This window comes from Garra rufa, chromosome 1 (assembly GCF_049309525.1).
Source record: "Garra rufa chromosome 1, GarRuf1.0, whole genome shotgun sequence".
Taxonomy (NCBI): Eukaryota; Metazoa; Chordata; class Actinopteri; order Cypriniformes; family Cyprinidae; genus Garra; species Garra rufa.
This window is the reverse complement of record NC_133361.1, coordinates 53,653,502-53,681,205: the sequence shown is the minus strand read 5'-3', so window position 1 is coordinate 53,681,205 and position 27,704 is coordinate 53,653,502. Positions and strand designations below refer to the sequence as shown.

The window sequence follows — 27,704 nt, the reverse complement described above, 5'->3', positions numbered from 1 at the left end:
GTTTCACTAATGAAACGGTAAAATTGACAAAAAGTGACACTCACAGCAGCTTTGGAGATGCACTTATTGGAGTTTGTCTGTTCATGTGAGATGCAAAGGCCAAAAATTAGCGGGAGCGTCACATGTGCAATAGCTATGCGTGTAGTGAAAATAAAACGCGTCTCCTCCATTCATACATATAGAGGCAAACGGAACATGCAGGATTCTTATTGAAACGGTCTTTTTGCATTTCAGTTTTCACAGACACTAGTCCATATCGCGATCTGAATGAATTAACAGACCAACTTTTGATTTATTGGTCCAAAAATCGACGAATTTATGAATGGAGTCCGCGATCCCGTCTGTGAGGAGACATTGTAAACGCGCGATCATGTAGAGACAGAAATCAAATGCCGTCGTGTAAATAAGATAAATAACATAAGGCTATTTAGTTTGTTTGATACAACAACATGGACCCGTTCTGTAGGAAAGATAACCTTAACTTCTATTGTGTTCTGGCGCTATGAACTGAACGTTAAAGGGGGCTGGGCGGGCCGACGAAGAATACAAAATATCGAACGTTTTATCGAACACATTTTTTATTGATATCGAGCTCTTGTCTATTGCGATATATATCGTTATCGTTTTATCGCCCAGCCCTAGGTTTTCCTCAAATTTTTTTTTTTACTACTAAAGAAATACATGAACATCTTGGATGGCTGAGTATATTATCTGTAATTTTTTGTTCTGGAAGTGAACTTCTCCGTTAATTGATAAAAATGAATAATTTTCATTAATGTCTCTCTAAAAATGTCTCCATCTGTACTAATGTACTATTGTGTTTTTTTTTTTTTTCTTTCTGTAAAGGAGGATGATGAGGAACAGCCTCAGCACTCTCAGGCCTCAACAGAGGAAAAGAAGATTATTCCAGATCCAGACAGTGAGGATGTGTCTGAGGTGGACGTCCGTCACATCATTGAGTACGTTACTGGTTTAGAGCTGTGCTTTTTTAGTACATCCCGATGGGATTACCCATATGTTGTCCTGTCCCATGCTGCTTTTGGAATTCTGTTCTGTTATGGTGTTTATAATCATCCATGATGTCTTCAACAGGCATGCCAAGCAGGATGTTGACGATGAGTACGGTAATGCAGCGTTTGTTAGAGGCCTGCAGTCCTACTACGCCGTGGCTCACGCAGTCACAGAGAAGGTGGACAGACAGTCAAGCCTGTTAGTAAATGGACAGCTCAAGCAGTACCAGGTAGAGATGCACCTTACAGACCAAACAAACTGCAAACACACCTCAAAGTCTTATGTGAACTGCTCAGATTTGTTAAATGGCTTGCTGAAGTAATCTTGTCGGTCCTGTCTGCAGATCAAAGGTCTGGAGTGGCTGGTGTCTCTGTATAACAATAACTTGAATGGCATTCTGGCTGATGAAATGGGTTTGGGAAAAACCATCCAGACCATTGCACTCATCACCTACCTCATGGAGTACAAACGCCTCAACGGACCCTTCCTCATCATCGTCCCACTCTCGTGAGTCACTTTTCACTCTCTCTGTAATAGAGCTGCACCATACTGGAAAACTGACATTGTGGTATTTTGTTTTATCTGCGATTTATATATTTCAATTAAAAAAAACAGACTTTTTTTTTTAGGTGACTTATATAGCTGTATCTGGAAAGAATTAATCATTCTGTAGTGTTTGGGGTGATTTTGTTACATTGTACAAGAACCAACGCAAACTGATTGAAGCCGTTTCTGCCACTGAATAAAAAAATAAAAGCACATTTTTTTCCTCAGATTTGGGAGAAATAATCTTACAATAATCTCACTTTTTTCCTCAGAATTGAGAAATAGTCACAATTCTGACTTTTTTCTCTCAGAATTGTGAGAAATTAATTTGCAATTCTGACTTATTTCCCTCAATTCAGAAACTCACAATTCTGACTTTTTCCCCAGAATTGTAAGAAATAAACTTGCAATTCTGACTTTTTTCTCTCAGAATTGTGAGAAATAAATGAGCAATTCTGACTTATTTCCCTCACAATTCAGAAACTTGCAATTTTGACTTATTTCCTCAGAATTGTGATAAACTCTAAATTCTGACCTTTTTTCCTTAGATTTGGAAGAAACAATTTCAAAATCTCACTTTTTCTTCTCAGAATCGAGAAAATAACTCAAAATTCAGACCCCCCCCCCCCCCCCCCTTATTTATAAGAAATAAACTTGCAATTCTGACCATTTTTTTTTCTCAGAATTGTGAGAAATAAACTCACAATTCTGATTTTTCCCAGAATTACCTGATTTAAAAACTCACAATTCTGAGGGGAAAAAAAGCCAGAATTGAAAGAGATGAACTCGCATTTCAGAAATTTTCCTCAGAATTGCATGATATAAACTACAAATTCAGATTTTTCCTCAAAATTGTGTGATATGCCTTTTTTTTAATTATGAAGCGGTGGAAACCGCTAACCAACACATTAACCAACAGTAACCATAGCATTAAATGAAACATTTCATTAATATTTTAATTTTTATCAAATAAAAATCTTTAAACAAGTAATGTATTGTAACAGCTAATAAAAAAAATAACTAAAGTGTTGAGTAAAATAAAAAAATGAGTATATAAAACATTTATTGTACTGTAAAATTACAACATTTACATTTCAAAATGGTTTAATTTCAAACATTAAACCAGCAAACTTACATTTCAGCAGATTGTGTATTTATTTACATGTGTAGCTCATAGTAGTCTTTCAACATTTCAGAATGTCCTCACTTATTTACTGTCAACCAAAACACTTTATCATGAGCTTCAAGCATGCATTAAGATGAACACTGCTGTTTTTCACTCTGAAACCCACAATGCCTATTATTTATTTCAGTCTGGTCCTTCATGTTTGTGGTTGCTTTTATTTCGATAGATCCATCAGCCCTACTCTACAGTGTAGAATTTTTGTACTTTATCTGTCATATTATTAAATCATATTTCTTTTGTCATTTTGTAGTTTTGACCTATTAGATTTGGTAATATTCCAACACAAATAATTACAGTGATATGCATTAATAACCATTTGTTTTCCAAACAGGACTCTGTCGAACTGGGTGTACGAGTTTGATAAATGGGCTCCATCTGTGGTAAAAGTTTCTTACAAGGTGATTACTTGATTCATACATCAATTTTAGGCAAATTCAATGGTTTCCATGAACTAATGCTGAGTCATGTCACTAAAGCAAGTAACTGAAGGATATTACAGGAATAATAACTCTCTTTCTTTGCTGGTTTTCATTTCAGGGCTCTCCTGCTGCTCGCCGTGCATTCGTTCCCATTTTGCGCAGTGGCAAATTCAACGTGCTGGTCACCACTTACGAGTACATCATCAAAGACAAGCAAGTGCTGGCCAAGGTACAAACCTGCCCAGGCCTGGTTGCAGAATTAAATGACTGCGGGTTCTTTAGCCTTAAAGGAGTAGTCCACTTTCAGAACAAACATTTACAGATAATGTACTCACCCCCTTTTCATCTAAGATGGTCATGTCTTTCTATCTTCAGTCGTGCCCCCCGAGTTTGAACTTCCAAAATGCAGCTTCAAAGGGCTCTAAACGATCCCAGCCGAGGAAGAAGGGTCTCATCTAGCAAAACAATTGGTTATTTTCTAAAAACAAAATTACAATTTATATACTTTTTAAGCTCAAATGCTTGTCTTGTCTAGCTCTGTGTGTACTCTGTGTAGAGATTAAACAGTATATAAATTGTAAATGTTTTTAGAAAATAAATGATCCTTTCGCTAGATAGAACCCTTCTTTCTCAGCTAGGATTGTTTAGAGCCCTTTAAAGCTGTATTTAAGCTGCATTTTGGAAGTTCAAACTCAGGGGCACCATAGAAGTCCATTATATGGAGAGAAATCCTGGAATGTTTTCCTAAAAAAAAACATAATTTCTTTACGACAGAAGAAATAAAGTCATGAACATCTTAGATGACAAGGGGGTGAGTACATTATCTGTACATTTTTGTTCTGAAAGTGACTCCTTTAATGCACATCTATTTTGACACGTTATCACAATGTCAATTCTGCATGTATGTGTGGATGTGGATAATTCCCAAAACTCTGCAGCGTGTATGTGGTTGCAGGTCCTCTTAGTAGCATAAAAAAAAAAGTTTTATGCAAATTCTAAGTGGATAATATATATAGCCTAGTAATGGCTAAGCATTTTTTACACCACGCAATGAATCTATTATTTACATTGTGTCTACACTTAGTTTGTTATGAGATGATTCGCAAGCGTGCAGACAAAAAACACAGGCGATATGCTTCTGATTGGCCACCCAACTGGGCCTGAACCCACTGAGTGTCAAACTATAATCATCAAACATATTTTTTTTTTAGATGAGCTTTTTGATTGCAAAGTACTTGTTCAGTATCTGATGCTTCTCTCTTTTTCAGCTCCGCTGGAAGTACATGATAGTGGATGAAGGTCACCGTATGAAGAACCACCACTGTAAACTGACTCAGGTGTTGAACACACACTACCTGGCGCCCCGGCGTGTGCTACTCACCGGCACGCCTCTTCAAAACAAGCTGCCCGAACTGTGGGCGCTACTTAACTTCCTGCTGCCCACCATCTTCAAAAGCTGCAGCACCTTTGAGCAGTGGTTCAACGCTCCGTTCGCCATGACCGGAGAGAAGGTATGAAAACTTATAGTACATTTAAACAAGATACAATAGTGTTTTTTGTTTCATAAACTTACAATGTTTAAACTACTTTCTTGTCTTGTTCTAAAGGTGGACCTGAATGAAGAAGAGACCATTCTGATCATCCGTCGTTTGCACAAAGTGCTTCGACCCTTCCTGCTCAGGAGACTTAAGAAGGAAGTGGAGGCCCAACTGCCGGAGAAGGTTTGTTGCTTGAAACTATTTAGTCAGTCACACATTACCAAATGTCCTTTTTGTTTTTTTACAGTGAAGCGTAAACTTCTCCATCTATGTTTTCTTGTGTTCAGGTGGAGTATGTGATCAAGTGCGACATGTCGGCTCTACAGAGAGTGCTGTACAGACACATGCAGGCTAAAGGAGTGCTGCTCACTGACGGCTCTGAGAAAGACAAGAAGGTGAGAAGACATGATTCGCGTTGAGAATGTGTTAGGATGTTCTGCGTGTGTTTCTGAATGCCTCTAAAAATCCATCTTCGTTTGTTACAGGGTAAAGGAGGCACTAAGACTCTGATGAACACTATTATGCAGTTGAGGAAGATTTGCAACCACCCTTACATGTTCCAGCACATTGAGGTGATCGTTTGTTTCACGTATTCCTCATACAAGGTTATTTATATTCTGTGTATTCACCTGCTGGGTTTATAGCTCCTTGTTTGACGTATATTTGCGGTCTGTTTTGCAGGAGTCTTTCTCTGAGCACTTGGGCTTCACTGGAGGCATTGTTTCGGGGTATGGAAAATGGATAATTTTTAAGCTTTGCATTCTAATCGGTTTTCTTTGTGACTTAATGTATTCTGTAATGGCTCTCTTTTAGACCTGATTTGTACCGTGCCTCTGGTAAGTTTGAGCTGCTGGACCGTATCCTGCCGAAGCTCCGCGCCACCAACCACAAAGTGCTGCTCTTCTGTCAGATGACCTCACTCATGACCATCATGGAAGACTACTTCTCCTACCGCAACTTCAAGTACCTGCGCTTGGATGGTGAGTCAATTCAAACGGATTCACACAGAATTGCATATCCTGGAAAACTGCGACTTTCTCTGCTTGAAAGGTCTCGGATAAATAGTTCAAATCTTTGAATCTCAGATGGTTTAATCATGCTAATGTTCTTTTGTCTTTGTAGGAACCACTAAGGCTGAGGACCGTGGCATGTTGCTGAAGAACTTTAATGATCCGTCCTTCGGGTACTTCATCTTCTTGCTGAGTACCAGAGCAGGAGGTCTGGGGCTGAACCTGCAGTCTGCCGACACTGTTATCATCTTTGACAGCGACTGGAACCCTCACCAGGTACAATATTGTTCTGTTGAATATAGAGGTATTTAACAATGGGGGAAACTCTTGATGTGACGAAATGTCTTAGTGTTGTAGACAGAATAGTTTTCTATAAGAGCTTACATTAAGTGTATAATAGCATCATTAGTAAAGAATCTTTAGAATAGATTCATTGTTGAATTGAAGCTTTAGTACGGAATCATTTTATAATTGAGTTGAGTTAAAAATACTTTTTAAAATGTGTCAATTGCCGAATTGAGTCTTTAGTACAGAATCACTGTGGGATAGAATTTTCTGAATCATTTGAATAGTATAATTGTACAAAAGAATCTTTATAATTGTTTAATTGTGGAATTGAATCTTTGGTACAGAATTATTGTGGAATAGAATCTATAGAATTCTCTAATTGTGAAATTGAATCATTTGTATAGTGTCATTGTGCAATAATCAGAATCATATTGGATAGTACCATTGTGGGGGAAACATCTTTTACTTTTTTGTGGAAAAAAATATTTAGTATGGAATTAATGTGGAATATAATCTTTAGAAGCATTTGAATCTTATCATTGTGCAGAAGTTTTAGAATTCTTTAATGGTGGAATTAAATCTTTAGTACAGAATCATTGTGAAATAGAATCTTCAGAATCATTTGAATCGCATCATGGTACAATAAAATATTTAGATTCTTTAATGGTGGGATTGAATCTTTAGTAAGAAATCATTGTAGAAATAGAATCTTCTGAAACATTTGAATAGTATCATTGTGCAATAATATCTTAAATCCTTTTGTGGAATTTAATCTTTAGTACAGAATCATTGTGGAATTGAATCTTCAGAATCATTTGAATCGCATCATGGTACAATAAAATATTCAGATTCTTTAAGTATGGAATTTAATCTTTAGTACGGAATCATTGTGGAATAGAATCTTTAGAATCATTTGAATTGTATCATACAATAAAATATTTCGATTCTTTAAGTGTGTTATGGAATCTGTGTAATAGAATCTGTAGAATTCTTTAATTGTGGAATTGAATCTTTAGTACAGAATCATTGTGGAATAGAATCTTCAGAATCATTTGAACAGTATTGTACAAAAAATCTTTAGAATTCTTTAATTGTGAAATTGAATCTTTACTATGGAATCATTGTGGAATAGAATCATTGAAATCATTTGCATAGTGTCATTGTGCAATGAAATCTTCATTCATTAATCGGGGAATTTAATCCTTAGTACAGAATCATTGTGGAGTAGAATCTTCAGAGTTATTTGAATAGTATCATTGTAGAATAGAATCTTTGAATCACTTTCTTAAAAACACAATTTGTTTCATGATTATTCATTAAAAAAAATCATTTTGGAGCATTAAATGTTTAAACTGGATTAGTATATGTAGATATTAACATTACCCTAAAATATAATAAATGCTAAATTTGTACAAATTGAACCTTATTTTAAATTGTTACCTTACAAACGTAATGTGTTATAAAAAAAATAGTTACAATATATCTTTGGATTTATCATTCAGAATTTTCTCATGCAGAATTTTCTTAAAATACTTTGTCTCTGAACATTTCTTTCTTGTGTCTCGTAGGATCTCCAGGCCCAGGATCGCGCCCATCGTATCGGGCAGCAGAACGAGGTGCGTGTGCTGCGTCTGTGCACCGTGAACAGCGTGGAGGAGAAGATCCTGGCCGCTGCCAAATACAAGCTGAACGTGGACCAGAAGGTCATCCAGGCCGGTATGTTCGACCAGAAGTCGTCCAGCCACGAGCGCAGAGCTTTCCTGCAGGCCATCCTGGAGCACGAAGAGCAGGATGAGGTACAGACACTCGTTTATGATCGACAATCTCAGTGTCCTCTCAACAGCTTCCATTTTCTCGATTTAACATTCGCTCTCATTTGTTTCCTCAGGAGGAAGATGAAGTGCCAGATGACGAAACTGTTAATCAGATGATCGCTAGAAGCGAAGAAGAGTTCGACCACTTCATGGTTAGCAGCCCTACTTGTTTACCTTTAATTAAATTAACACTCACTTTGTTTGACTCCTAATTATTTCCTTTCATCCAGCGCATGGATCTCGACCGTCGTCGTGAAGAAGCTCGTAACCCGAAACGCAAACCCCGACTGATGGAAGAGGATGAGCTGCCTACCTGGATCATGAAGGACGACGCAGAGGTGGAAAGGCTCACCTGCGAAGAAGAAGAGGAGAAGATGTTTGGCCGCGGCTCCCGTCAAAGAAAAGAAGTGGACTACAGCGACTCCCTCACAGAGAAACAATGGCTGAAGGTGAATGTGGTGAATCACTACTGCATTGTGTTGAACATTTGGTTAGAAAAACAAGGTTTATTCATGTGTTTTACGTCTTCTCAGGCCATTGAGGAAGGCACCCTTGATGAGATTGAAGAAGAGGTGCGCCACAAGAAAACAACCCGGAAAAGGAAGCGTGACCGTGACCTCGACCTTCCAGGCCCGGCCACGCCCAGCTCCAGCAGCCGGAGCAGAGATAAAGATGACGACAGCAAGAAGCAAAAGAAACGAGGCCGTCCTCCTGCTGAAAAACTCTCGCCCAATCCTCCCTCGCTCACCAAGAAGATGAAGAAGACTGTGGATGCAGTAATCAAATACAAAGATGGGTTAGTCACTTCTGTCCTTATATTATGTTGCAGGTCAGTTTGACCCACACTGTTGAACCTATGAATTTTTCATGACATTTGGTGAATTTTTCTTATTTAGGATCATTCATGTGCATGTAAAGTTTCAACAATCTAATGTGATGTGGAATAAGTGTACGGATATGTATTTCATGGTTAATGGCAGTTGCAGTCTTGCAGTATTTACATTTACATATTTGGCAGATGGTTTTATCTGAAGAAATATACACTACCAGTCAAAAGTTTTTGAACAGTAAGATGTTTTTTTAAAGAAGTCTCACCAAGCCTGCATTTATTTGATCCAAAGTGCAGCAAAAACAGTCAAATTGTGAAATATATTTACTATTTAAAATGACTGTTCTCTATTTGAATATGTTATTGATTTCAAAGCTGAATTTTTTGCTTCATTAGTCACAATTTTTAGTCATACGATCCTTCAGAAATCATTCTAATATTCTGATTTGCAGCTCAAAAACAGCATTTATCTGAAATGGAAATCTTTTGTAACATTATAAATGTCTTTATCATCACTTTTGATCAACTCAAATCATCCTTGCTAAATAAAAGTTTCAATTTCTATCATTTCTTTCCCCCCCAAAAAAAGACTAATTATACTGACTTCAAGCTTTTGAATGGTATAGTGTTACAAAAGCTTTTTATTTCAGATAAATGCTGATCTTTGGATCTTGCTATGCATCAAAGAATCCTGAAAAACACATACTTAACTGTTTTAAATATTGATAATAATAAAAATTGTTTTTTTTAAGCTACAAATCAGCATATTAGAATGATTTCTGAAGGATCGTGTGATACTGAAGACTGGAGTATTGATGCTAAAAATTGATCACAGGAATAAATTACATTTTAAAATCTGTTCAAATAGAAAAAGTTATTTTAAATGAATAAATACCAGTGCTAAATGTAGTCTATAACAAATGAATGAATATGCATAGTTCATACTATATATTTTAATGTTATGATATGAATATTTGAATGATTATGAATAATTTTTTCATGTTTTGGGTAATTTATCTAGACAAAATAATATAGATCTATATTATTTTGTCTAGATAAATTAAAGACATTAACTCTTGTAGTGTTTTAATATTATATATTTTTTTTAATTAATATTATAAAAAGTACTAATATTAATGATTAAAAATATTATTAACAATGTTAATATTAGTACTAAAAATAAAGAATGATTGTTGTTTTAAATATTAAAATAATACATGGTTATTTATAAAATGTTTATTTCATTTTTTAGGGCTGCTCGATTATGGCAAAAATCATAATCACAATTATTTTGGTCAATATTGTAATCACCATTATTTAACTTTATATGATTGATTAATTTAAAGGTAGCAGTACAATAGGAAAAAAAGATACAAATGAAACTTGAGTGTTAGTCTTCACTGTAAGCATTAAACATGCTTTGTTTCTTATAAAAACTACAAAAGTCCCTTCGTCATTTTCATAATCGTTTGAAGCTAAAATCAAAACTGAGTTTCGAGTAATTGCACAGCCCTATTTATTGCCGTTTCTGAAAATTCTAAGCTCTTTCCTTTTTGTCACTGTATTTCATAACAGCAACGGAAGACAACTGAGTGAGGTGTTTATTCAGCTGCCGTCTCGTAAAGAGCTGCCAGAATATTACGAACTCATTCGCAAACCTGTGGACTTCAGGAAGATCAAGGTTTGTCCATTTTTTTCTTTTAAATTATTTATTAGCAAATGCTTTGGCTTGTGCACAAGCACCCATTGAAAAACACTAAATAATAGTAGTGAGCACTTTTTATAAAACGTTTTTATCTAATTACAGTGCAGATTTTTTGCATTTGACTCTAAATGTCCTTAGTTATTTATGACAAATACCTGGTAATTCATAATATATTAGTAAAAAAAATGATTTTGAATCATGTCTGTTTTGTACAGGAACGCATTAGGAGTCATAAGTACCGCACTCTGAATGACCTGGAGAAAGATGTCATGCTTCTCTGTCAGAATGCGCAGACCTTCAACCTGGAGGGATCACTGGTAATATATATATATATATATATATATATATATATTTTTTTTTTATATTATATTTAATTATATTTTTATATAATATTGTTTTATTTAGGGATGCATGATATTATAAAGTAAAATACACAAAAAACATTAAGATACTTGTTTGTGAATAAATGAAGCAGTAGTTGTCATAAAATCATGAGTCTGTTTTGATTTAAAGGTCAAAAGCTATAGCTCATAAGAAAGAAAATCACAAACATGACGCTTGTAAATTAAATAATTTAATGTATACAGATTTATTCAATAATATGCAATATATTTTTTTCCTACAAGATAAAGATTGTTAGAATTTTACAGCTCTTGGTTTTAGACCATTTATTAATATTAAATCCACAAATAAAATATTAAGATTTCAACTGCATTTGTCTGGGGGAAAAAAAGCAGCAGACATTGTTTTTATTATAGTTACTTTTACTTTTTATAGTTACTAAAAAATTACTTTAATAATGTTTATTAGTTCTAACAAGTGTTTCTGCATAGAAAAAGATTTGGTGTTGTTTCAAAACAAAGGAGATGTATATTGATATCGGCAAAAATGATTTGAAAAATGCCTGCATATCGGCAAAAATCTAGTTTTGTGCATCCCTAGTTTTATTAATATCGTTAACTTTTATAAAATAAAAAAAATAGTTTTTTATTTTTGTAAAGTTTAGTAATTTTTTACAAAAATCTTCTTTTTTATGTTATTTTAGTACTTCAGCTTAAACTAAATGGATAATAGAAATAAATTCAAGGTTTTTATATATTTGCATGATTTTCTTCCCAAAGTACAATTTTTTTTTTTTTATAGTTTTAGTTAACAATAACATTGGTAGGTTGTTGGAGTCATACTTCATTTGGCTGATTCAAATGGGATCATGATCTAATATTTCAGATCTACGAGGACTCTATCGTGCTGCAGTCTGTGTTCACCAGTGTGCGGCAGAAGATCGAGAAAGAGGAAGAGAGCGAGGGAGAAGAGAGTGAGGAGGAAGAGGACGAGGTAGATGAAGGATCAGAGTCTGAATGTGAGTACTGATGACAATACTGACACTAATACGGATTCTGTCAAATGCAGCTATTATCTGAGCAGGGTACCTGGCATGTACAGCTCCCTAATTAACACACATTGCTTGTATATGTTTTAGCTCGTTCAGTGAAGGTAAAGATAAAGCTGGGCCGAAAGGAAAAAGTGGAGAGAGGAAAGGGACGCCGCCGAACCGGACGCAGTTGGCGCCCTAAACCCGTTGTAAGCGACGACGAAAGTGAAGAGGACCAGGAAGAGGTACTAATAAAGTCTTCAGCATCATTCATACATTTGAAAATTGTCTTTAATCTGCCATTTTTATTTATTTATTTTTTAAATCTGGCAGTTTTTCTGTGGTTAAGTGATTAAGGGATAGTTCACCCAAAAAGGAAATTTCTGTCATTAAAGGAGTAGTTCACTTTCAGAACAAAACTGTACATATAATGTACTCACCCCTTGTCATCCAAGATGTTCATGTTCAAGACGAGCATTTGAGGTTAAAAAGTATATAAATTGTAAAATTTTTTTTTAGAAAATAACCGTTCGTTTTGCTAGATAAGACCCTTCTTACCTCGGCTGTGATTGTTTAGAGCCATTTAAACTACATTTTGAAAGTTCAAACTCAGGGGCACCATTGAAGTCCATTATATAGAGAGAAATCCTGAAATGTTTTTCTCAAAAAAACTAATTTCCTTACAACTGAAGAAAGAAAGACATGAACATCTTGGATGACAAGGGGGTGATTATCTGTAAATTTTTGTTCTGAAAGTGAACTACTCCTTTAATTACTCGCCCTCATGTTGTTGCAAACCCGTAAGACCTTCGTTCATCTTCTGAACAAAAAAATGAGATATTTTTGATGAAATCCGAGAGCTTTCTGACCCTCCAAAAACAGCAAGGGAGATGAAGTTGTTTGGGTTATGGGTTTGGAAGATGAACAAAGGTCTAAAGGTGCGTTCACACCGGACGCGAATGAAGCGGCAAGCGCGAGTGATTTACATGTTAAGTCAATGCAAAGACGCGAATAGCCATCCTGCGGCGCGAAACGCGCGAATGAGGCGGTGCGAAATGCGCGAATGGCGCGGCGCGCATTGAGCGTTTCAAGCGATTGCTGCGCCATTCGCACGAATCGCGCGAGTTCAAAAATCTGAACTTTGGCGAAAATCCGCGCCGCGTTAACCAATCAGGAGCTTGCTCTAGTAGTGACGGAGGCAGAAATCCGAAACAACAATGGCGGACAAAATCACCGTTGCTGTCTGTGGTTCCTCGGAGCTGTACGATACATCTTTGGACTTGTAGAAACAGGAATAAAAGGGATCTTGCTAGGAATAAAGTGAGTGAAGAGGTCGGACAATCTGGTTAGTTTTAAAAAACGCTCTTTACTCAATTTTACCTACATATACATACATATTGAGACTACAAGCAAGCTAAAGCTGGCAAATTGAGCTCATTCACCTATTTTACAACTACTTTCCTGCTGACGAGTGGCAGAAGCCCCTCCCTTGACGCGAATTCGCGTCTGTTGTGAAGAAAATGTCACGCGCGAGTAAACTCAAATGTTCAAGCGTTCAACTACGCGCGAATAGCGCGTTTTTTCCGCGCAAGTCGCGTCCGGTGTGAACGCACCATTATGGTTTTTTTATGACAGAATTTCCATTTTTGGGTGAACTATTGGGGGGGAATAAACTATTTGGGTGAACTAGTTGTAAAAATAGTGGTATAAGACGACAAAAATATGTATTTTGTGAGAAACTAACATGCTAGAGCAAACTGGCACTATTTTTGTAATCAGCGTCCCACAATGAATCTGAAGCAAGTATTGGATTTCATTCAGTTGTTGTTGCTCGCTTATTCTAATTCTTTTTCCGATGTTTTTGTATAGGAGCATTCGGCTAGTGGCAGCGAGGAAGATTAAACCTTCAGGAGCAATTACGACTCTCACTCACTTCTACTGCAGATACGTCATTTTACATGAGATCCGACAGACGGCCGCTCCTGAGGGGCCTAGTTTTACCCTAGAACAGCACATTTTTAGAAAGAGGACATATATACGAAAACGATTAAATGAGAAAATTACACTATAAAATGCTGACGAAAGCCCTTCCATTTGCATATTTAAGCAGACGATCTCCTTTTATGTATAGCAAGACGGTTTAAGTATTTGAAGCGTTTGTTTCTTTCCGTATGTTTTTATGATTTTTTTCCTCAAGGACATGACTTAAGACGGACAGATATCTGACAAGACTGACTCACAGTGGCCCAGTAAGAGCCGATCATGTTTCAATGTCCTCTTATTGTTTTTAGCCGTGTGAACGTCACCCCTCCGATCCCCCCACAAGACCCCAGAATGCATGTTTTTTTGGTGGAAAACGCAGCCAGTTAGTTCTCTTTCCGTTTTTCCTCTTGATTTCTCTGTTTAAATTAAGAATGCAAAGAGGATTAAGGTACTTCTTCCTTATAGACTTCCTGTCAGGAGAAATGGGGGAGAATAGGGTGTAGGATTCTGTACTGTGTCAGTGTCACTGGATTTCCAAAATGCACAATAAAGGCATCTCAGAAATGCTCTGCTTCAAATATTTATTTTTGCATGCAAGTTGAAACTAAAAGGTTACTCACCTTCAGGCCACCCAAGATGTAGATGAGTTTGTTTCTTCATCAGAACAGGTTTTCTCACTGTGGTGAATGGGTGCCATCAGAATGAGAGTCCAAACAGCTGACAAAACATCACAATCCACAAAATGACTTTAGTGCATCAATGAATGTCTTGTGAAGTGAAAAGCTGTGTGTTTTTAAGCAACAACTCCATCATTAAGGCTGATTTCTTTCTAAAATATCAGTCCATATCACTTTAAGTGAAAAAGTCCTTCCCATGTTGTCTTCTCACATCAAAATCTACTGACATTTGTTTAGAGCTGTTTTTGACTCTGTTCACTTGTAAACAGTGCCTGTTCTATGCATTTTTCTATTTTGGTCAGAAGCAATGGTTTAAAGTTTGGTTTAACGTCTTGATGGATTTGTTTCTTACAAAGCATGCAGCTATTTGCTGTAATGGAAGCAAAAAAGAAACAAATTCTAACATGGCCTGAGAGTAAATCTCAAGCAAAATTGAACTGTTACTTTAAGCCTCTGTACAATTCGTCTTCTATGTTATTCGTGTTGGTTTATGACTGCTACACGTTAAGCATTTTCATAGCACGTTATCTGACATGGGGGGTAGATGTGAATTCCTGATTTTCAGTGTGGATTCAGACTTTGACCACACAAGTCTGAAAAGGATCGTAGAAAAGCAAACACTGAATTGTTGGTTCAATGAACCAACAAAAGTTTGTAAATGTTGGGAATTCCTAGACTTGCAAAGGTAGTAAATTTTAGGACAAGTTTATTTTATCTGATTTGAAAGTAGCTTTTCTTTTTCCCTCAATTTAAGACTGTAATATTGCCTAAATTAGTGGAAATGTTGACCTCTGTTCCCAACAAAATATATTTAATACTGTAAAATCCTTATACATGTATTCTGTATAGTGCTAAACAAATACCCAAACTGTCTAACAGATATAATTGTAAAATAAAATGCTGTTTGCAGCATGCAAAATGTCGACAAAATTATTTGACCAAAATAAGAGGGATCATACAAAATTTAGTGATTTTACCTGAATAAGATATTTCACATAAAATGTTTACATATAGTCCACAAGAGAAAATAATAGTTGGATTTACAAAAATAACCCGGTTCAAAAGTTTACGTACACTTGATTCATAATACTGTGTTGTTATCTGAATGATCCACAGCTGTGTTTTTTTGTTTAGTGATAGTTGTTTATGAGTGCCTTATTTGTCCTGAACAGTTAAATTGCCTGCTGTTCTTACGAAAAATCCTTCAGGTCCCACAAATTCTTTGGTTTTTCAGCATTTTTGTGTTTTTGAACCCTTTCCAACAATGACTATGATTTTGAGATCCATCTTTTCACACTGAGGACAACTGAGGGACTCATTCACAACTATTACAGAAGGTTCAAACGCTCACTGATACTTCAGAAGGAAACAGGGTGCATTAAAAGCTGGGGGTGAAAACTTTTGAATGGAATGAGGATGTGTACATTTTTCTTTTTTTGCCTAAAAATATTATTTTTCATTTAGTACTGCCCTTCAGAAGATACTTACATGTTTCCCAATAAACAAAATGTTAAATTTAGCATGATCTTCAAATTCATAGTCTTCACCCCCCTGGCTCTTGATGCATTGGGTTTCATTCTGGAGCATCAGTGAGTGTTTGCTAACTAGCTTCAAGGGCATTTAAGTAATTTTTTATAAATGTGCTTTGAAAAAAAAAAACATTACTGGGGTGTGTTCCGTAAAACAAGTTTACCAAATAAGCCAGGCTTATTTCAGTTAGTCTGACTTATTGTCACTTGATTTGGCTCAAAATAAGTCAGAATAACTGAAATAAGCCTGACTTATTTGGTAAACTTGTTTTATGGAACACCCCCCTGGTGTGCTTCTTGAAACAAAACAAAGGCACTATGTTTTCAGATCAGTCAGTGCAAGTTTCTTTCAGTTGAGACAGCTCAGACTTACATTTTAGTTTCGGACTAACAGGCTTAAGCCTTGTCTATGAAACTGGGGTCTCCATTATATGCAGCTGTGAAATGGCTCTTAGCACAGCAAAGCACCAGTTTCAATGGAAGGATATACATTCACACTCGTATCTACCTTTTTCTTTCCCTAAACTGTGGGTGCGCCTAGGTCTAGGCTCGTCTCATCAGCATCCAGCTATTTTTAACTGTACAAAACAGTTAGTTTTGCTGCTTGATATTGCAAATTGTTGTATCTTACCATATTATTTAATGTAATATTTTAATTATGAACACACTGGTCTGTAGTGCAAACCTGCACGTTGTTATTCTTCGTTATTTCCCGGAAGTCTCGCCCATAGGCTTACTTCCGTGTTAAAGAATGAGGTAGATATTTAAAAAAATTATCCTGCTGTTCTAAAAATCTTCATTTCGTCCTCATTAAAACAAACAAGCTAAGTTGTTGCTTGACTCTGAGCTCAGGAGCACTTACCATAAAAACTGCTGTAATGACACTCTCAAACAGCTCTGAAGGCAAAAATATATATGGTAAATATATTGTTATTCTAAACCTTTCATGAACTTCAGTAGGCTGTACAGCAAAGAAATTGTCATTAGCAATTGTTTTTCTGTAGAAAGCTGACTGCGCAGTGCGCAGCATATCGACCATTTCTTGGTAAAGGGTGACAGACCTGGTGATCCACATGATATTTGTCAAAGAGCCAAAGTTCCCGACCTCTTGATTAGAGTTTCATCCTTAGATAAATGTGAAGTTGGTAAGGTTCATCTCATTTGCAGTTTGCACTTGGCTTTGGTTTATGGAGATATGGAGGTCTTGTATATGTTCTTACTGGCAGTTGCTTTATCCTGTCCTGTTCAAACTTGTAAGTAAACAACTGTTTCGCTTCGTGTTCTTTTTATCTCAGAAATCTTTTTTTATTCACAAAATGTAAAACTTGTAATTGTGACCTTTTCTGTGAGATTTTTGTCAGATTAGGCCATGTTGCAATTGAGATAAATATTAAAGGATTCAAAATAGTTAAATTCGTCAATAGAAAAGCCCGTTTCTTCTGTTTGACTGATTTAGGTGCCGAATTATCGTTCTTCCGTTTCTTTAATCAAATTACGCAAAGGTACACGGACCCAGTGTAAATGATGTTATGAAAACAGCTGTTTAGTTGCTGCGCCATTTTAGCAGAACAGATACAGCGAGCCGCTTTTTAATGGCCTTTTTCGCGAAGTGATATCCGATTCCGAAGTGCTTTGTTTCTGCTTTGATCAGCGGTCATAACCTGCAGACCCAATCAGTTCAGCTGTGGTGACACGAAATGTGTGTCTATGGCGAGAAAATGCGATGGTGTCAAGGACTGTCTGAACGGTGCGGATGAGGAAGGCTGTGGTGAGTGACATTGCTTCAATTCTCATCTTTTCTGTCGCCACGGGTGAATTAGTTTTAATTTAATTTAATTCAAGATTTAGTATATAACAAAACCAAATATATTTGGTGTGTACAAACTAATATTGTAGTTATAATGATTTTTATTAAACATGATATGAAAATTTGCAGGGGTATGGCCTTTGACACATAACAAAAATGTACAGATAATGTACTCACCCCCTTGCCATCCAAGGTGTTCATGTCTTTCTTTCTTCAGTCGTAAAGAAATAGTGTTTTTTTCATTTCAGGATTTCTCTCCATATAATGGACTTCTATGGTGCCCCTGAGTTTGTACTTCCAAAATGCAGTTTAAATGCAGCTTCAAAGGGCTCTAAACGATCCCAGCCGAAAAAAGAAGGGTCTTATTTAGCAAAACGATTGCGTATTTTCTAAAAAAAAAATAAAAAATACAATTTATATACTTTTTGACCTCAAATCTCTTCTTGTCTAGCTCTGTGTGTACTCTGTGTAGAGATTAAAAAGTATATAATTTATAAGTGTTTTTAGAAAATAACCGATAGTTTTGCTAGATAAGACCCTTTTTCCACAGCTGGGATCATTTAGAGCCCTTTGAAGCGGCATTTTAACTGCATTTTGGAAGTTCAAACTCAGGAGCACCATAGGAGTCCATTATATGGAGAGAAATCCTGAAATGTTTTCCTCAAAAAACATCATTTCTTTACGACTGAAGAAAGAAACACATGAACATCTAGGATGACAAGGGGGTAAGTACATTATCTGTACATTTTTGTTCTGAAAGTGAACTACTCCTTTAAGTTTTAAGAAGAAAATGGGTGATGACAGAGGAGTTTGCACATGACTTGTTTTTAAGCAAATAAAAAAAAAAAACACCAGATAGACATGACATAACATTTTTAACAGGGTCTTTAAAGGAGTAGTTCACTTACAGAACAAAAATGTACAGTTCCACCCCATTGTCATCAAAGATGTTAATGTCTTTCTTTCTTCAGTTGATAAGGAATTATGTTTTTTGAAAAAAACATTTCAGGATTTCTCCCAATATTATGGACTTCTATGGTGCCCCCGAGTTTGAACTTCCAAAATGCAGATTCAAAGGGCTCTAAACGATTTCAGCCAAGGAAGAAGTGTCTTATCTAGCAAAATGATCGGTTATTTTCAAAAAAAAAAAAAAAAAAAATTACAATTTATATACTTTTTACCCTCAAATGCTCATCTTCGCTCTGCGTGAACTTTATGTATTCCGGTTCATGACAGTTAGGGTATGTCAGCGAACTCCCATCTCATTTTCTCCTCCTAAGTCCTACACTGGGTCGGTACTTCTGCAGCGATGTAGGACGATTTTGAAGTTGGATGAGAAAATTAATATAAATTGTATTTTTTTAATAATAATTTTTTTTTTTTTTTTAGAAAATAACTGATCGTTTCACAAGATTCTTCCTCGGCTGGGATCGTTTAGAGCCCTTTGAAGCTGCGTTTAAACTGCATTTTGGAAGTTCAAACTCGTGGGCACCATAAAAGTCCATTATATGGCGACGAATCCTGTAATGTTTTCCTCAAAAAACAATTATTTTACGACTGAAGAAAGAAAGACATGAACATCTTGGATGACAAGGGAGTGAGTAAATTATCTGTACATTGTTCTGGAAGTGAACTGCTTCTTTTTCCAACACGTGCTGTGATGTTTTTTAGTGAAGTCCTTCAGAGACAGGATAAATGAACAAAATAAAACACTTTTAATCCTTGCTACTAACACAATCCAATGAAAATACTTATTAAAAATCTAGATAGATAGATAGACTGATTCTCAGTTTGTTTTTGTCTTAATTTCAGACAAGTCCTGTAAACCCGACCAGTTCAGATGTGGGGACAAACCGGAGTCGTGTGTGACTATGAGATGGAGGTGTGATGGTGATCGTGACTGTCTGAATGGTGCAGATGAGGAAGGCTGTAGTGAGTAACATTTCTGCAAATTTCATCCTTTCTTTTGCCACAGATACAGTATGCAAAATCAAACGCACATCTCTCTATATATTGTCCATTCACTTATCTCACAAGCTTACCTCAATTCCCACATAAATATTTAAAGGAAAAGTTCCCCAAAATAAGAAAATGTCAGGCCATCTAAGATGTAGATCATTAAAACATGGATATTTTGCATTAAATCACTTGCTCACCAATGGGTCCTCTGAAGTGAATGGGTGCCGTCAGAATGAAAGTCCAAACAGCTGATGATAAAAAAAAATCACAATAATCCACAAGCAATCCACATGACTGCAGTCTATCAGTTAATATCTTGTGATGCATATTCATAAGAAACAAATACAGCATTAAAGCATTTTAGCTTTAAACTGTCGCTTCTCACCAAAACATAGTCCATCATAGCACTTCCTTCTTTGGAAAAGTCCATCCTCTGTTGTCCTTACACATCTAAATCCACTAATATATTTGTTTATGACTGTTTTTACTTGTAAAGCAGTGCTTGATCTGTGTATATTTCTCTCTTGATTCAGACAAGACGACTTTTTCACTGAAAAAAAAGTAATATTATGAATAGAGGACTAATTTGAATTTGAAAACATCTTAATGGTTAATTTGTTGCTTACAAACCGTTTTTAGGCTTTATAAGATGTTAATTGATGGACTGGAGCCGTGTGGATTATTGTGATGTTTTTATCAGCTGTTTGGACACTCATTCTGACGGCACCCATTCACTAAAGAGGATCCGTTGGTAAACAAATGATGTATTGCAATATTTCTCCAAATCTAATCAGATTCTTTTTATTTATTTTTTATTTTTGCTCTAATCAGCGGCCAAGCCCTGCAAACCCGGTTATTTTAGTTGTGGTGATGAAATCAACGTATGTCTGCCTGTGAGATGGAGGTGTGACGGTAACAAGGACTGTAGAAATGGTGCAGATGAACAAGACTGTGGTGAGTGAAATCTCAAGAAAAAATATCTAACAGGGTAAGAAAAAGACATTTGAATTAAGATATTTTCTTCTTGTTTTAAACTTAATTTTCATACACGTTTCAGAAAGCAAGTCTTACGTCATTTTGCTTGTGTCTTGATTTAAGAATGTTTAGGTATTTGTACTGGACAACATGTTTGTACTGTGATGCCTTTTTTTTTTTTTTTTGCAGTGTATGCTTTTGAATTAAAAACAGCCGTAATAACAACAGCAGGAGGAAAACTTTGATTAAAAGCATTGATTGCATCAAGTGAAAATAGATTAAAAAAAATTGCATTTTATAGAAGCTAGTTAGATAAAGCAACAACATTCACACTGTGCAAATTTGTATGTTTTCATATAGTAGCATATAAGTTGTGCTAAGCATCAGTTATACTTTTGTGTGCAAAGTTACACTCTCTGGAGGCTGATGCAGCTGAGAAAGTATGTGGATATTTGCATGTTTGCTGCACAGAGTGTACAAAAACAGATAGATAGATAGATAGATAGATAGATAGATAGATAGATAGATAGATAGATACATACATACATACATACATACATACATACATACATACATACATACATACATACATACATACATGACCTGAACTCTCACTTTAATGCAGCAGCTTGTTTTTCTTAACCACAGCAGATTGTTCTCCATTTGTATTTGTTTTATTTTCCCTTTGATCACAGTTAAAGATTTATTAATAATTCGTAATTACAATGCAAATCATTTATAAATACAAGGCTTTTACCAAAATATCACCTCTCTCTTGATATCATTAGTCACTCAAGGTGAAGCAGCATCAGACACAAGCCAGAACCAAACAGCACAAAGTGAAGGTAAAGCTCATCATTACAATCTTGCGACCACAAGTCTTAATTAACTAAGTCAGAATTTGCCAGGAGTATGAATAATTTCAGGCTTGACTGTGTATATATATTCGTTTTTTTGTCCTAATTTCAGACAAGACCTGCAAACCCGAACAGTTTAGCTGTGGAGACAAACGCAAATCGTGTGTGCATATGAGATGGAGGTGTGATGGTGATACTGACTGTCTGAATGGTGCAGATGAGGAAGGCTGTAGTGAGTGACATCTTTTCAAATCCTATATTTTCTTTTGCCAATCAAGTGCACATACCTGGATCTCGATCTATTGATCCTTCTCTCATCTTACAAAGTTTCTGGGGGTCCTAAAATGTTCAATATTCAACTTTACAACCTAAAAAAAAATATTCATGAAAATTTTGTTACTCTGTCTTAAAAAGTCTTACGATGCACAAGAGGACTTCTGATAATGTGCTGCAGGGCCAGCTTACACCGACCACTGATCCAGACTATTTAACTGTTGAGCAAGCTATCTCATTGTCTGTAGAATAAGCAGAGGTCAATCAGTTTGCTGTTAGTAAATTATATGATCGCTAGCAGATTGCATTCGCCTGCGCCACTCAGAATTGACTGAACATTAGGTTTTTAGGTTTATTTGTTTAGCACAAGTTTAGGACACATACAAATCTGTGCAAGGAGGAAACGAAGCCACTCTAGGCTTGTACAGAGTTCCACTCCTATTCATATTAACTCATGTTAACATGACTGAACTAGTCACACACACACAAATATATATCAGAACATAACACAAATCTGCAGAGATATACTAGAGATATACTGATTCTCAGTTTGTTTTTGTCCTAATTTCAGTCAAGACCTGCAAACCCGAACAGTTCAGATGTGGAGACAAACTTCAGTCGTGTGTGCCTATGAGCTGGAAGTGTGATGGTGATCGTGACTGTCTGAATGGTGCAGATGAGGAAGACTGTAGTGAGTAACATTTCTTCAAATCTTATCTTTTCTCTTCTCACAGATACAGTATGCAAAATCAGATGCACATTTATCTCTATCTATCATCTATCATAAGGTTTCTAATTTCTTAAAAGGTTTGAAAAAGTCTTAATTCACCTTTCCATAAATTCAGGCCTACAAAATTCTTAAACTGGACCAGAGTCTAAATTTATAAAGTCATGGCATTAAATGTTGCATGCACTGCAAAGAAAAAAAAAATCCAATACAAATATCTAAATGTCCTTAATTAAAGTACATTAACTTGAGACGCAAATTGAACACATCAGTTGTGTTTTCTGAAAATTTGAACAAAATGAATTGAGTTTATGCTTGAAACAAAAACAAATATCTGTCAATGGGGTAAGAAAACACTGTGGTTCACTCCCTTGACATAACAGGAGTGAATGTTGTGTGAAAACGCTATGGGGAAACTCTGAATACTGAATCCTGATTGGTTAACTTTCGTCTAGCTGCATTAACAAATGGCAGGGGTGCCAGGGTATAAAACCTAGCAAAGGTAGATGGTGAAGACCAGCTGGTTGCCGCACAGGTATCTCCAGTATAGACTCCAATATAGACAAAGCTGGACCATGCCCATGAGGAGGCCTTTACTCTGGTGGAGTGGGCTCTCATTCTAGGGCTATAGCATTAAAGGATTAATTCCAGAACAAAAATGTACAGATCATTTACTCACTCCCTTGTCATCCATGTTCATGTCTTTCTTTCTTCAGTCGATAAGGAACTCTAAACGGTCCCAGGTGAGGTAGAAGGGTCTTATCTATCAAAACGATTGGTCATTTTCAAAACAAATTGACAATATCTATACTTTACAACCTCAAACGTTCATCTTGTCTAGGTCTACGTGACTTTTCCAGTTCAAGGCAGTCAGGGTAAGTCAAAAAATCCCATCTCGCTTTCTTTCAAACTTCAAAATCGTCCTAAATCGCCGCAGAAGTAATGACCCAGTGTTTACAAAGTTAACATACAAAGACGATCAAACACAAAAAAGAGGGTAAAACAGCGATGTAGGGCAATTTTGAAGTAGAAGAAGAAAACGAGGTGGGAGTTTTTCGACATACCCAAACTGCATTGACCTGGATTAAACAGACTATGCATGCGCATCGCAGGGACGAGTCAAGATGAGCATTTGAGGTTAAGAAGTATATAAATTGTCAATCTGTTTTGTAAATAACTGATCATTTCGATAGATAAGACCCTTTTCCTTGGCTGGTATCATTTAGAGCCCTTTGAAGCTGCATTTAAACTGCATTTTGGAAGTTTAAACTTGGGGGCACCATAGAAGTCCACTATATGGAGAAAAATCCTGAAATGCTTTCCTCTCCCTGACTCGTGTGATGACCTGAGTGAGCAGAGCAATCGGAGGGAAGGCGTACAGGTGGGCGAGGACATCTCCTTTCTTTGAGAAAAATGTTGGCCAGTGAGACTTGGCTTGTGAGGCAAAGAGGTTGACCTCTGCCCTCCCGATCTCCCAGATCATCTGAACTGTTTGGGGGTGGAGCCTCCATTCTCCTGGAGACTCATTGCCCTGTGACAGCATGTCCACTCCATGATTCAGTTTGCCTGGCATGTGAACTGCCCCCAGTGAGCACAGGTTGCACTATGCCCATAACAAGAGGTTTCTTGCCATTTTTGAAGAGGGACCTGAGACTGCCCTGGTGATTTATAAAGGCTACCACGGTCATATTGTCTGGAAGGTTTTTAGGGCCAGAAAATCTGCCATAATTTCGAGGCAGTTGATATATAGTCATTGCTCCAGGCTGGTCCAGACGCTGAACACCCATCTGCCCTCGCACAGTGCTCCCCATTCTGAGTTTGAGGCATCTGTCATGACCACCTTACTTCTGGAGGTCAGTGCCAATTGGATGCCTGTCTGATACAGGCGAGAGGCCTTCCAAGGGGCCACAGCTCTGATGCAGCAGTAAGTCACCTTGAGGCAAAGGTGTCCCAGGACACAGGCTTTGAGCCTTAATTGGAGGGGCTACATCTAAAGCAGTCACCACAGAACCACAGAGCAGCCATTAAACCCAGCATCCTCTGGAATAGTTTGTGGATGTACACCCAAGTTCAAAAAAACAGCGTTCCCATTATTTAAATAAACCAAACTGTGATGTCAAACAAACCCTGGTGCACACCAAAAGTACTAGATAAATAGATATACTGATTCTAAGTTTGTTTTTGTCTTAATTTCAGAGAGGACCTGCCAACCCACAGAGTTTAGCTGTGGAGACAAACGCCAAACGTGTTTGCCTATGAGATGGAGGTGTGATGGTGACAGTGACTGTCTGAATGGAGAGGATGAGGAAGCCTGTGGTGAGTGACATCTCTGTACCTACTGTAAATCAAAAATAAATACATTTCTTATTTGATGATGCACTTAGAAAAAGAGTCTACATGAACATGGCGGATAGTTTTTGCTGTAAACATTTGTATATAGAAGGTACAATGCAGTTCTACCAAATCAATTTTAATTAAAATGTTTTGTAATTTATTAATAATTAATAATTACAATGCAAAATATATCTGCAAGCAGTGATTACCTGGGTTCAAGCGTTTTAAGGCATTTAAGCACATAAGAAAAAAGACATTACATATTATTTAGCAAGCCTGTAACCACTTAAAATGGATGATTTAAAAAAAACTTTCTGGCAAATACAGGTAATTTGCCATAGAAATATGACTTTTTTAAATGTGTATGACTGTTATAGTGCCAGATGTGGTCTGATCTCCCTGAAACTTTGCATGGTTGTTTAGAATCACCTGTCACATGTGCTCAGCAGGTTTCACGTAGTTACGTTTAGGGTCCCTTTGCGACGGAGAGTCGAAAGTCCAACTTTTTTGATAATTATTGACATTGCCTTTCCAGAAAATCTTCCTGCACTCGTTTGGTTTCGATCACACGAAAAATCTAGGACTCATAAATCTCACCAGGGTGATGGACGTTAGGGATAGGCGATAATCTTATCATTTGCGATATACCGGTAAAACTTCTCCCCACGATAAGAATTCTGCGATTCTGCCTTTGCAACATAATGCTCACAGCAGCCTATTTTGGGTAAAATTAGGAAAGATAATACTTTTTTCTAAAGAAACAGGATTCCCTTAATTTATCGTCATTGATATCGTTATCGCAATAAATACCAGTAATTATCGTGATCAATTTTTAAGTCCATATCGCCCATCCCTAATGGACGTGCGTTTTGTCCGGCATGAGCCAAGGATTCCAACAACAAGAGACACTTGAGCCTGCGTCGAACGGTTAATAGAGAAGTTCATTTCCAGAACAAAAAAAATGTACAGATAATGTACTCACCCGCTTGTCATCCAAGGTGTTCATGTCTTTCTTTCTTCAGTCATAAAGAAATAATGTTTTCGATGGTGTCCCGAGTTTGAACTTCCAAAATGCAGTTTAAATGTGGCTTCAAACGATCCCAAATGCAGTTGTAAACGATCCCAGATGAGGAAGACGGGTCTTATCTAGCGAAATGATTGTTGTTGTTGTTTTTTTATTACAATTTATATACTTTTTAACCTCAAATGCTCGTCTTGTCTTGCTCTTGTCTTTTCTGGTTCAAGATAGTAAGGGTATAAATGATAAAACTCCCATCGTATTTTCTCCCTCAACTTCAAAACGCATTTCAAAATCATCCTACATCGCTGCAGAAGTACTGACCCAGTGTTAGCAAAGTGAACATGCAAAGAAGATCAAACACCCTTAACAAAAAAAGTAAAACAGTGATGTAGGATTATTTTCAACATACCCTATTGAACCGGAAAAAACAGAGCTCAGGCAGAGCAAGACAAAACAAGCATTTGAGGTTAAGCAGCATATAAATTGTAAATAAAAAATGATCGTTTCGCTAGATAAGACTCTTCTTCCTCGGCTGGGTTAGTTTACAACCGCATTTGGGATCGTTTGAAGCCGCATTAAAAACTGCATTTTGGAAGTTCAAACTCGGGGGAACCATAGAAGTCCATTATATGGAGAAAAATAATGAAAAGTTTGCCTCAGAAAACAATTTCTTTACGATTTAACATCTTACATTATCTGTACATTTTTGTTCCGGAAGTGAGCTTCTCCTTTAAGGAGTTATGAGCTTTTTCTTACTTTTGATCACTGTAGCATCCCAGTCCAGCTGATTGGGGCGAGCCTTGGTGACAGTGTAAATGGTGTGAGCACTACCAACCCTCCAAGTTTCAAGTCTCTGTGACTTACGCTTTGGTCTGCATTATCAGTTTTACTTGGCCACTCTAACAATTACAGTAGGGATTCAGCACTACATTCTTGAACCCATAATCATTTATAAACACAAGGCTTGGACCATAATATCAAAAAAAGTTGCAAGGTAACATTCTCCTCTCTCTTGATATCATTTGTCACTCAAGGTGCAGCAGCAGCAGTCACAAACCAAATAGTACAAAGTGAAGGTAAATCTCATCATTACAATCTTAAAACCACAAGTGTTAATTCACCAAGTTAGTTAACTAACATGTAGTAGCAATAGCGTTCTGGCAGAGAAATTTCTCCAACAAACAATGTGTTTCTGTAACTCCCTAATGTTGCTTTTTGTTTTTTAATGATGATTTAGCATGAAGATGACACCTGTGGCAAGTGGTTCAGACACTGAGACACGGAAAGACTCTACGAGCAACATTACTATGAATCATACTGGATAAACAATATAGTATTGACAAGACATTGACAGAGGAAACTAAACTGAAGGTAGAGCTACACAATCTTGAATATGGAGTGTAGATCCCATTAATCAGTTAATATATATAGTGTGTTACCACAAGGCATTTCTGCATAGAGTTATGCTAATCTGAATTAAAATCACTGCCATTACAGTATTTTTTACCAAAAGTGTCTGCCTTTTGTTTGTTTTTTCAGTTTTTGTTTTCTTTTTTTGTCTCACATCACATTACAGAATTTGACTTTACATACTAAAACACTACTAACAATTGGCATAACTGTACTAAAATTTTGTTTATTTCCCCCAAATAAAGGATTATGTGTTTCCTTATGTCACTACTGAAACAATGATGACAATGATGTCTCAGTCGTGACTGTTTCAGTAGTGACAATTATATGTGATGATAACACACAAAAAACAAATATGTCACTACCGAAAATAAAACCAAATGTTTAAGTTGTGACTGTTTCGGTAGTGACTAGGGATGCACCGATACGAATCG

The 27,704-nt window shown here is 36.6% G+C and overlaps 2 protein-coding genes across 3 annotated transcripts in view; both read left to right on the top strand.

Moving 5' to 3' along the window:
- Positions 1-14,266, top strand: part of smarca4a (SWI/SNF related BAF chromatin remodeling complex subunit ATPase 4a) — a 29,449-nt gene extending 15,183 nt beyond the window's left edge. Inside the window, exons 14-34 of one of the 2 annotated variants that reach the window (XM_073842700.1) lie at positions 847-959; positions 1,093-1,240; positions 1,355-1,518; positions 3,075-3,141; positions 3,281-3,391; positions 4,431-4,673; positions 4,770-4,883; positions 4,988-5,095; positions 5,186-5,272; positions 5,382-5,428; positions 5,514-5,680; positions 5,823-5,986; positions 7,567-7,794; positions 7,887-7,964; positions 8,043-8,261; positions 8,346-8,608; positions 10,217-10,322; positions 10,562-10,663; positions 11,574-11,706; positions 11,827-11,963; positions 13,588-14,266. In XM_073842700.1, the coding sequence (XP_073698801.1) occupies positions 847-959; positions 1,093-1,240; positions 1,355-1,518; positions 3,075-3,141; positions 3,281-3,391; positions 4,431-4,673; positions 4,770-4,883; positions 4,988-5,095; positions 5,186-5,272; positions 5,382-5,428; positions 5,514-5,680; positions 5,823-5,986; positions 7,567-7,794; positions 7,887-7,964; positions 8,043-8,261; positions 8,346-8,608; positions 10,217-10,322; positions 10,562-10,663; positions 11,574-11,706; positions 11,827-11,963; positions 13,588-13,620 (2,832 nt within the window). In that variant the 3' untranslated portion in view covers positions 13,621-14,266. Of the gene's footprint in view, positions 1-846; positions 960-1,092; positions 1,241-1,354; positions 1,519-3,074; positions 3,142-3,280; positions 3,392-4,430; positions 4,674-4,769; positions 4,884-4,987; positions 5,096-5,185; positions 5,273-5,381; positions 5,429-5,513; positions 5,681-5,822; positions 5,987-7,566; positions 7,795-7,886; positions 7,965-8,042; positions 8,609-10,216; positions 10,323-10,561; positions 10,664-11,573; positions 11,707-11,826; positions 11,964-13,587 lie in introns of both variants that reach the window. The other variant, XM_073842692.1, reaches the window with a different exon arrangement.
- Positions 14,267-17,062: 2,796 nt separating this feature from the next.
- On the top strand, positions 17,063-27,359 carry LOC141336958 (uncharacterized). Its single transcript, XM_073842683.1, has 10 exons — positions 17,063-17,160; positions 17,559-17,675; positions 19,527-19,646; positions 20,505-20,627; positions 21,437-21,493; positions 21,618-21,737; positions 22,350-22,469; positions 24,702-24,821; positions 26,895-26,936; positions 27,098-27,359. Exons 1-10 carry the CDS (start codon positions 17,103-17,105, stop codon positions 27,100-27,102), a joined length of 882 nt encoding a protein of 293 aa, XP_073698784.1. The 5' UTR covers positions 17,063-17,102; the 3' UTR covers positions 27,103-27,359.
- The last annotated feature ends 345 nt before the right edge of the window (positions 27,360-27,704 follow it).

What these genes read in the sequence shown, in the direction of transcription:
- LOC141336958 (XM_073842683.1), top strand. Translation starts at nt 17,103, where the DNA reads ATGGAGGTCTTGTATATGTTCTTACTGGCAGTTGCTTTATCCTGTCCT. An exon ending in TGCGGATGAGGAAGGCTGTG is followed by an intron (nt 17,676 to 19,526) that starts GTGAGTGACATT and finishes TCTTAATTTCAG; the next exon opens with ACAAGTCCTGTAAACCCGAC. An exon ending in TGCAGATGAGGAAGGCTGTA is followed by an intron (nt 19,647 to 20,504) that starts GTGAGTAACATT and finishes TGCTCTAATCAG; the next exon opens with CGGCCAAGCCCTGCAAACCC.